At 22.4% G+C, this 11466-nt stretch overlaps 1 protein-coding gene across 1 annotated transcript in view; it reads left to right on the forward strand.

Annotated features, from left to right (window-relative positions):
* LOC117173744 (eukaryotic translation initiation factor 5B) overlaps nucleotides 1–11466 on the forward strand; it is a 481426-nt gene that overhangs the window by 62094 nt on the left and 407866 nt on the right. The window contains exon 10 of the mRNA XM_033362384.1: nucleotides 2–106. Coding sequence (XP_033218275.1) covers nucleotides 2–106 — 105 coding nt within the window. The remainder of the gene's footprint in view (nucleotide 1; nucleotides 107–11466) is intronic.

Genomic DNA, 11466 nt, shown 5'->3' on the forward strand with positions numbered 1-11466 from the left:
CGTCCTCGGAAATATAAAACTCGCCGAAAGGGGAGTTTTCGTCCAGGCTTCAACCCTCGGAGCTTTGGAGGCGCTTTTGGATTTCCTCAAAACCAGCAAAATACCGGTAAGTTTTTCAGAGTGTCCGCTGGACCGGGAAATGACCGGTATTTTATTTTTTGACCGGGGGTTTTATAAATTTTTAGAAAAATAAAATCCGCCCAACTTTGATTTCAATCGTTTTTTAAATAATTAGTTAAATTGTGATCTTTTACAATTATGATAGCATTCTATTTAGAATGCGTATTTAAATTAAAAGAATTTCAAAATGCAGTTTTAAAGACTTAATCAATTGAAAATTAGAAGCGTTTAAAATTGAAGATTTCTGTTAACAAACATTTTTAGTTTATCTGAATTAATTGATGATTTTTAAATTTGAATTTCACTTAAAAATTTTTTAAATAAATAATACTTGTCTGTAGAAAATGATTCTGAATCAGTTTAAAATTTTAGAAAATCCAGATTTCAATTTAAAAATTGAAATCTTTCAATTGGAAATAACTTTTAAATAATATATTTATAATTAAAGACTTTTATTAAATTTCAGTGTAAAATATTCCATTTTTAAAACACGTAATTTTAAATTTTTCAATTAAAAAAAAAAAAAAAAAGAACAATTACTTAATATTTAGAAATGTCTGACTGTACATTTAAAATCAGTAATTATAATTAAAATACTCGAAACAGAACAAAAAAACTAAATTTTGAAAATTAAAATTTTAATTGTTCTATTTAAAAAAATTTAATTTGTAAGTCAAATTCTTAAATTTTAATTTGTAAACAACAATTGAACACCTATTATTCTTAGAAAAAATCGAGTAATTTGCAGAAATATTTAGAAGTTTTGAAAAAATTAATTAAAATTTAAAAATGATTTCAAATAATTTAAACGAAGTGTCTACGTGTGCCGATAAAATTTTGGCAGATTTCGAACGTAATATTTAGAAGCTTTTTAATAATAAAATTTTTTTTAATTTCTAAGAAAATTGAAAATGATTTTTTTTTTATTATTTGAAATTCGAATAATTTTAAATGATATTTAGAAGTAGTGAAAAACTTTTAATAATATTTCTGAATTTGAAAAAATTCGAAACAACATGTAGATGTTTCAAGATCTTGGAATTTAATTTCGAAGCATTTTAAGGATTTTTCAACTATTAAAAATAAAAATAATAATAATTTAACATAATTTAAACCGAGAATTTTCAATCTTTTACACATTTATAGTTGGAGCTAGAATTTATTCAGAATAATAACCGGGAATTTCAAAATTTAACTAATTCTGAATTGAAAATGGTATTTTTACAAAAGAATTATAATTCCTCTTGGAACAGGGAATGTTAAAATTTATATTAATTCCGAGCTGTAACAGGGAATTTTTTTATTAGAAAGAATTCTAATTCTAAGTTGAAACGCAATATTTGTGAGAAAAATTAAAATTATAAATTGGAACAGGGAAGTTTACAAAAATTTTAATTCTTTTTAGAAACGGAAAATTTTCCAAAGGTATTAAAATTCCGGATTTGCACAAGGAATTTTCAACAAATTCTGAGTTGGAAGTTGAAGTGGAACATTTTCGAAAAAAATTAAAATTCTGTATTTAAACAGGGTATTTTTCGAAAAGAATTAAAATTCCGGGTTTAAGTAGGGAATTTTTGACCAATTCTGAGCTGAAATTATAATTTTAAATTGCTTAAAATGGTATAATTTTGAATATTTTTAAATTTAGTGATTAATTCTTCAATTTAGGGCATTAAAAGGGACCGCTGAAAAATCCTGAAAAATAAAATTCCTGACACTATAAAATTTCCGAATTGGAAAATTCCCGAATAATAAAATTCCCAGCAGTTAATAATATTAAAGAATTGGAAAATTCCCGACATAAAATTGACGAATTATAAAATATCCGAATTGTAAAATTCCCGAATTTAAACAATTACAATTTTGTATAAATATGTTTTCTTGATTATAAATACAATAATGATTTTTTTAAATTGTTTTTAATGTTTAAAATTTCAAAAATGATTGCTTGAATTTAAAATAACAATAATTTTAAATAAAACAATTTAAAAAAATCATTATTGTATTCATAATCAATAAAACATATTTATAAAAACTTGCAATTGTTTAAATTCGGAAATTTTCCCATTCGGATATTTTATAATTCGTCAATTTTCTGTCGGGAATTTAATTATTCGGGACTTTTCCAGTTACTTAATGTTATTAACTGCCGGGAATTTTCCAATTCGGTATTCTTATTTTTTGGCAATTTTATTATTCGCGTATTTTGATTTTCGGGAATTTTCCAATTCGGGATTTTTACAGTGTCGGGAATTTTATTTTTCGCGATTTTTCAGTTGTTCCCATTAAAAATTATAACGTGGATATATATTTTTTGAACTGAATCTTTAAACTCTACCATTGATAAAAGTTCAAAATTTGTAATTTGGCAGTTTAAATGCATTTAATTTAAAATTGTGCAGTTGAAAAGTGTTGTTCTCTGCAAGCCTCTCAAAATTCTTAAAAAGATTCTATAATCTTTTTAAAATTATTTTTGTTTTATATATATTATATATTATATATTTATGTATATAAATATATTTAAATAGAAAATTGTTGAATGAAAGAAATTTTAAACTTCAATTTTCGAAATGTAAAATTCAAGAGTTTCACTTTGAGTGCTTTCTTTTGCAATTCAGTTATTATTACTTCGAATGGAACAATTAGATTTAGTGTTCGATTTTTAAAATTTCATTGACCGTGAAAAATGTTTGCGAACCAGGAAATAACCGGGAAATGACCGGAAACTTTTGTCTTTTATTAAAATGACCACCCTGGTTTTTCAAACTTTTAAGTTAAAAACCCTGAAAAAAACGAATTCCCTACAATTTAATTTCCAAACCTGGATTTTTTTTATATTAATTTTTTTTCAAGAATATTATTTTGAAAACTCTAAGACACTCGAAAACTAGAAAAGTGATTTATTAAAATCCAGAAAAACTCCTAGATTCTTGGTTAAAAAATTAGTCTTTTTGGTAAAAAATTCAATTATTGTAGTTAAAGATTCATCATTTCAGTTAAAAATACATATTTCTCCTTTACAATTAAACTATTCCAGTTAAATATTTACAATTTTATTTGAAAAATGTATCACATTGTTTGAAAATATAACTTTTTATTCAAGATAATTTTTTGTTGTTGAAAGTAATTTTTTTAACTGAAAATTTAACTTATTCTAATTGAAAATTCCATAGTTCAGGGTGGCCTCTGTACCGGGAAATCTGCAACCCAGGAAATGACCGGGAATTTCACAAAATTTTTAGAATAAAAATTTTTTCCAACTTTGATTTCAACCGTTTTTTTTAAATAATTAGTTAAATTGTGATTTTTATATATTATTATATCTTTTAGTTTAGAATGCTTAATTTAAAAAAATTTGATAAAAACAGTTTAATTTTATCAACTGTAAATATAAATAAATTATTTTTTAAATGGATCTGTACTCTAAGTATGGAAATCTGAAAAATAATTGGTTTGCCCAAATAATTCTAGATCCGTTCGAAAAATATCATTTATTCCGATAATTTTATTTATTAATAAAAAGTTTCGTAATTTATCAATAATGTGTTTTTAATTCAGAGTTTCAGGTCTTTAAATTATTTTTTATATTAAATTTAATAAATAAATTTATTAATATATTATTTTTATTAATTTTTTTCAGCCATTAAAAATGTAAACGTGCGTTTTACTACTTTCAACTTGAAAATAAATCCATAATAATATAGTCATAATTAAAGGTTTTTATTAAATTTAAAATATTGTAAATTTAAATGATTTAATTTTTATCCCATTTAATTTGAAATTTCTTAATGTGGAAAAAGAATTAGTATTTAATATTTAACAATATTGCGCTGCTCATTTAAGACTAGTAAATTAAAACCAAATATTTACAAGAAAACAATTTGAAACTGAATTTTTTTACATAGAAAGCTTTGAATATTTAGATTTTCGAAGAACTTTTAAACTTTTAGCGTTACAATTTTAATTGTTCTATTTAAAAAGTGTATAATTTATAAGTGAAGTTGTTAAATCTTGTCGCATAAATAACAATTGAACACTTATTATTTGTAGAAAACCCTGCAAATTAAAAAAAAATCCTTAAAATATTCCATAGTTTTTCAGAGTGAAAAGTCATTTACAATTTTCCTAAGATTCTATGAAATTTTTTTATTCTTTTGAAGTCTCATAATTCTTAAAAAAATCTAAATTTCTTGTATGAAATTTGCAAAAATTTATATTTTATTTCAAATTCGGCCGTAAGTATTTGAAATTATTTCAAGTTCTAAATTGAATTCGAATCTTTTTAAAACTTCTAAATATTTCTTAAAATTACTCTGATAACTTTACAAATAATAAGTGCTCCCTTGTTATCTAAAAATCAAAACTAATTTTTTTGTTAATTTGCATGATTTTCTAAAAGTTATAGAAAAAATTCAATTTATTTTTAAATATATTTAAAAGTTCCGAAAAAAAATTCAAAAATTATATTGAATTTGGAAAAATTTAAAACCACTTCTAGATTTCTTTAAGATTTTGAAATAAAATTTTAAAGCTATTGATGGATGCCCAGACTATATAAAATAAAAATAATTTAAGAACTGTTAAGTTAAAAAAATTATTTTTCAATTCTTATTGTGTCTAGCTTAAAATTACTTAAAATAATATAATTTTCAAAATTTATAAAGTTCATTGCTAGATTCATTAATTTAGACTATTGAAAATGTTATCGTTTTTTTTTTATTTGAATTAAACAAACCTTAAGCTTCGATTTTTAAAGTTTGGAATTCAAGGGTTTCTCTTTGAGTGCTTTAATTTGCAGCTTAATTGTTATTACTTTATATGGAAAAATGTTTGGAATAGTGTTTGATTTTTTAAATTTCATTGGCCGTGAAAAATGTTTGCGAACCGGGGAAAAACTGGGATAGTTGCAGTTGAAAATTCATATGTTTGGTTAAACATGAATTTTTTTAAATTGAAAATGTAATTGTTTAAGTTTTGGTTGACAATTTATCTTTTTTAGTAAAAATTAATTTTTTTGTTTGAAAATGCAACTATTTAGTTGAAGATTTATTGTTTTAGTTGAAAACTCTTATGCTTGGCTTAAAATTAAATATTTTATTGAAGATTCAACATTAAAATTAAAAATTCATTTCTTTTGTTAAAAAAATGAGCTATTTCATTGAAAACTTTTTTTTTTCTGATGAAAAGGCATTTTTTTACTGATAGCTATTTTTCTGAAAATCCAATTTTTTTAGTTAAGAATTAAATTTTTATCGAAAAATTCAACTATTCTATTTCTGTGTGAATTTTCATCTTTTTTGAAGTGAAGATTTAACTATTTGGTTGAGAATTGATATTTTTTATTTAAAAATTAATTTTCTTTGTTTAAGTTCATGTAATTTGTGAAAGCTGCGTTTTTTTTTTATTTGCTGAAAATTAATCTTATTGGTTGAACATTCATCTTTTTGGTAGGTATAAAATTCAACTAATTGCACTTTAAGATTAATAGTTTTAGTTGCAATTTTATCAGTTGGACTGCAAGTTTATTTTTTCAACTGAAAATTTAGCTTTTCCACTTTGAGATGAAAATCGACCTTTTCTAGTGCAAAATTGAACAATTTGGATGTATTTATTGCATTAATGCATTATTTCTTTGGACTTATTTCGTTGAAAATTCACGTATTTTATTTAAAAAAAAAATTAATTTCTGATAGAAAATCAACTATTTGGTTGAATATTTGTCTTCTTTAATTGAAAATTCAAGTATTTGATTTGTCTTTTGTTTAAACATTGTATTTTTCATAGAAAATTAATATTTCATTTGCGAAATAATCTTTTTGTTTCAAAAATTAATTTCATTGTTGAAAAATTCTTTTTTTCAGTTGAAAATTCAAGTATGACAGTGAATTTATTTTTTGACCGGGAATTTAAGAAAATGTCTAGAAATTTTGTCCAACTTTGGTTTCAACCGTTTTTTTTTTAAATAATTGGTCAAATTCTGATTTTTATCAATTTTGATATCATTCAGTATAGAATACGTAATTCAAAAATCTTAAACTTGAAAAATTTTCTATTTTAGATTTTTAATTTTTAAGTATATATATTAATTTAAAGAATTTTAAAATACACTTTTGAGGGATTAAAAAATTGATAATTAGAAGCGTTTAAAATCGAAGATTATTCATTCAAAAAAACAAACATTTTTTGTCTGTCAACTGTGAATATAAAGTAATTCATGATTTTTAAAATTGAATTTTGACTTTAAGAATGAAAAAGTATATAATAATTGACTTTACAAGATGATTCGGAATCAGTTCACAATTTTAGAATTTCCAGATTTTATCGTTAACAATTAAAATTTTTTAATTGGAAAGTCTCATTAGTTGAACAAAGTAAACGCCCGATTAAAAATTTATGAACTATTTCAAATTCTAAAATAACTTCAAAATAATATATTTATAATGAAAGGCTTTTATAAAATTTCAAATATTTTTCAGTGTAAAATATTCCATTTTTAAACCATTATATTTAAAAAATTTCAATGAAAAAAAAAGAACAATTACATAATATTTACTAATATGTAACTGTTTATTTAAAGTCAATAATTATAAATGTTGCAACTTTAACGTTGCAATTTTAATTGTTCTGTTTAAAACAATTTAATTTGCAAGTGAAATTGTTAAATTGTTGAAGAAATATTTAGAAGTTTTGAACAAATTCCAAATTAATTAAAAATTTCAAATGATTTCAAATGTCTGGCTGATTTAGAACAAAAAAATTAAAAGCTTTTTAAGAATTTTCAAAGGCTTCCGGAGAATAAGTAATATTGCCTAAAAAAATCGCAAATGATTTTTTATTTCGAAAAATCATTTTTGAGAGAATATTTAAAAAGATTTAGAAAGATTTGCAAAATTATCAAACATGAATGTGGAAGATTTTAAGGAAATTTTTTCAATTTGGCAGGATTAAAAAAAATGTTTAGAAAAATTTCGAATCATTTTGAAAGGTGTTTAGAAGTTCTGAAAAAATTTAGAAAATAATTAAAAATCAAAAAAGAAGTCATAATATTTTAAATAAAAATAACTTTTAATTTTGAATATTTTGTTTTTCCTTTGGATGAAAAGGAACGTTTTTTTTAACAAAAATGTAACTATTTTATTGAAAATTTGTTTCTTTTTTGATTGAACATATTTTTTTTTACTTTACAAATTTTAAATTTCAGATAATTAATTTTTGAATGTACATTTAAATTTAAAGAATTTGAAAATTGAATTTTAAAGACTTAAACATTTAAAAACTAGCAGCGTTTAAAATTGAAGATTTTTTATTGAAAAAAATTTTTAGTTGATTAGTTGTGAATATAAATGAATGATTTTTTAAATTGAATAGTACTTTACAATTAAAAAAATAAATATTAATTGATTCTGAATCAGTTCAAAATTTTAGAATTTCCAAATTTTAATTTAAAAATTAAACTCTTTCAATTGAAAAGTCTCATTAGTTAAACAAAAGTAAACTCGATAATAAAACTTTATAAACTATTTTTAATTTAAAAATAGCTTTAAAATAGTATATTTATAGTGAAAGGCTTTTATTAAATTTCAAATATAATTTCAGTCTAAAATGTTCCATTATTAAACAATGCAATTTGAAAATTTTCTATTAGAAAAAAGAACAGTTATTAAATATTTAGAAATATCAGACTGTTCATTTAAAGTCGGTAATTATAAATTAAATATTCAAAACTAAACAAAACAAAGAATTAAACTTTGAACGTTACAATTTTAATTGTTCTATTTAAACAAATTTACTTTGTAAGCCAAATTGTGGAATTTTTATGTATAAATAATGATTGAACACCCATTATTCTTATAAGCTTTTTAAGAATTTTGACAGGCTTCAGAAGAATTAAAAACATTTGATAGGAAAATTGAAAATGATTTTTTATTTTAATAAACTAATTTCAAGAGAATATTTAAAAAGATTTAAAAATATTTACAAAATTGTCAAAAATGAATGTGGAAGATTTCAAGAAAATTTCTAAATTTGGAAGAATTATAAAATAATTAATTTGAAAAACATGTTAAATAAGATATAGATGTTTCAAGATTTAAAAATAAAATTTCGAAGCATTTTAGGGATTTTTAAACTATTTAAAATAAAAATAATTTAACTTTTAATTTGGATCGGGAATTTTTAATTTTCTAGAAATTTATAGTTGGTACTAGAATTTATCCAGAATAATAATAATTCTGATTTGGAACCAGAAATTTTCAAATTTAAACAAATTCCGAGCTAGTACTGGAAATTTTAAAAAAGGAACAAAATTCTGAATTGGTACAGGAACTTTGTCTAAAGAATTCTAATTCTGAGTTGAAGCAGGGAATTTTCAAGTTTTTACCAATTTTGAGTTGAAACTGGTATTTATCCAAAAGAATTATAATTTTTCTTGTAACAGGGAATTAAAAAATTTAAATAAATTCCAAGTTGAAACGGGGTATTTTCGAAAATCATAAAAACTCCAGATTTGAACACAGAATTTTTTATCTTTAAACAATTCTGAGTTGGAACTAGAATTTATCCAGGAGAACAACAATTCTGAATCAAAAATTTATTTTAAAAAATTATAATTTTAAGTTGAAACGAGGCATTTTCAAACAAAATTGAAATTATTTTTAAACAAAATTATAATTCTGAGTTGAAACGAGCAGGGTGGCTGCTGGATCGGGAAATCGGGAAGTGACCGGGAATTTTTTGAGACCGGGAAAAACCGGGAAATGACAGTGATTTTTTCTTCCGGGAATTTTACAAATTGGTAGAAGAAAAATCTGTCTGCGTTCGATTTCAACAGTTTTAAAATAATTAGTTGAATTGTTATGTTTTTCAATTATGCTATTATTTAGCTTACAATGCGTAATTCAACATTTTTTTAATTTAAAAATTTTCCATTTAAAATTTTGATTTTAAGCTTACATTTTTAATTTAAATAATTTTTAAATGCTTTCTTTAAGACTCGAACAAATAAAAAATAAAAGCCTTTGATGTTGAAAATTTTGGATAAAAAGCATTTTTATTTAATAAATAAATAAATTTTGTTTAATTTATCTGTACTTTAAGTAATAGAAAGTGAACAAAAACGATTTGAAAAAACGATTTTAAATCGGTTAAAAATTTAAGAATTTTCAGATTTTAACGTTAAAACTTAAACGGTTTAAATTTGAAAGTCTTAGTCATTAAACAAATGTGAACGTGTGACTGAAAGTTTATAAACTATTGCCAACTCAAAAATAACTTTATAATAATATATTCTTAATTAAAGGATTTTATTAAATTAAAAATATTGTTTCAGCCTGAAATATTCAATTTTTAACCCACTCAATTTGAAATTTTTAATTAAAAAAAGATTAATTATTGAATATTTAGCAATATTTGAATTTTTATTTAAGACAAGTAAATTGAAACCAAATATTTAAAAGTAAAGAATCTTTAACTGAATTATTTGTCAGAGAAAACCTGGGATCGTTAAAATTGCGAAGAGGCTTTAAACTTTGAACGTTACAATTTTAATTGTTGTATTTGAAATATGCTTAATTTTTAAGTGAAATTTTTAAATTTTGATGTATGATTTACAAAAATGAACATTTGTAGAAATTTTTTTAGTAATTTTAAGAGATATTTAGGATTTTTAAAGAGATTAAAAATTATCATGCAAATTTTAGAAAGTTTTCTTAAAATCTTCTAGAATCTTTTTTAAAAATTTTGTTTAAATCTTTGAAAAACTTTGTAAATATTCTCTTAAAATATATTTTCAAAGTGAAAAATTATTTTTCATTTTCCTATGAATCTTAGGAAAGTGTTTTTATTCTTTTGAAGCCGTTCATAATTCTTGAAAAGAATCTAATTTTTTTGTTTAAAATCTGCCAAAATCTACATTTTGTATTATATCAGGCTATCCTTTCAAGTTTTACATTAAGTTTGAATTTTTTCAAAACTTCTACATATCTCTTAAAATTACTCAAATTTTAACAAAATTGAAAACAATTTCTAGATTTCTCAAGATTTTGAAATAAAATTCTGAAGCTTTCCAAGTATGTTTAAACAATTTAAAAAGAAAATAATTGAATTTCTAATTGAAGAAGTGTTCAGTTTAAAATGTTTCAATTTTTCAATATTTAATTTTTCTAGCTTAAAATTCCTTAAAATTATATAATTTTGCAAATTTTAAAGTTCATTGATTGATTTTTTAATTTAGAGCATTGCAAATGATAACGTGGATTTATATTTTTTATATTGAAAAATGTTGGTAAAAACTTTTAAATTTCAATTTTAAAAGTTCGAATTTTAACAATTCCACTTTGAGTGCTTTCATTTGCAGCTCAGTTTTTATTACCTCTTTGGAATTTTTTTTTTTGCTTTAGTGTTTAATTTTTTTAATTTCATTGACCGTTAAAAATTTTTTCGAACCGGGAAATGACCCTGAAGGAGGTATTCTGAAACAAAATCTAAATTATGAAGTGGAACAGGGAATTTTACAAAAAATTGTAGCTCTTTCAGTTAGTTGAAATGGAAAATTTTGGAAAAGAATAAAAATTCTGAACTTGTACAGGGACTTTTTCGAAAAGAATAAAAATTCGGGATTTAAACGCGGAATTTGCAATTTTTAACTATTTCTGAGCTGGAATTAGAATTTAAAATTGTATAATTTTGAACATTTTTAAATTCATTGATTGATTCTACAATTGATAAAAGTTTAAAATTTGTCAGTTTAACTTAATTTAAGTTAAAATTGTGCAGTTGAAAAGTGTTAGTAGCTTACATTTTATACGTGTAAATTATTGAGCATTTGAATACAAAATTGTTGAATGAAACAACTGTTAAACATAAATTTTCAAAATTTTTTAATTCAACAGTTTCACTTTGAGTGCTTTCATTTGCAGTTCAGTTTTTATTACTTCGAATGTAACAATTTTTAGATTTAGTATTCGATTTTTTTAAATTTCATTGATCTTGAAAAATGTTTGCGAACCCGGAAAAACCGGGAATTTTTTTCTTTGATTGAAACGGCCACCCTGCACCCTGTAAATCTGAACATTCCATTTTTTCTCTGTAGAATCCGGTACTCAAAAGAAGGGTGTTTTTTTCTTCCCATTTTTATAAAGACTTCTTTTACAAAGTCAAGCCTCCGTTTAATTGTTCCAAATGATTGGTCCATGGAATTGGCTAGGTAGGTATGACTTGGGGAGAAATGAGTATATGTAGGGGACTCGTTCATTTTTCGGAACGGTAAAAATTAAGAAAGGTAAAATTTCAGAATGGGTTGTAATACATAATGGTAAAACCTAGGAATAGCAAAAAGTCGGAAAAAAC

The sequence above is a fragment of the Belonocnema kinseyi genome, chromosome 5 (genome assembly GCF_010883055.1).
Source record: "Belonocnema kinseyi isolate 2016_QV_RU_SX_M_011 chromosome 5, B_treatae_v1, whole genome shotgun sequence".
Classification (NCBI taxonomy): Eukaryota; Metazoa; Arthropoda; class Insecta; order Hymenoptera; family Cynipidae; genus Belonocnema; species Belonocnema kinseyi.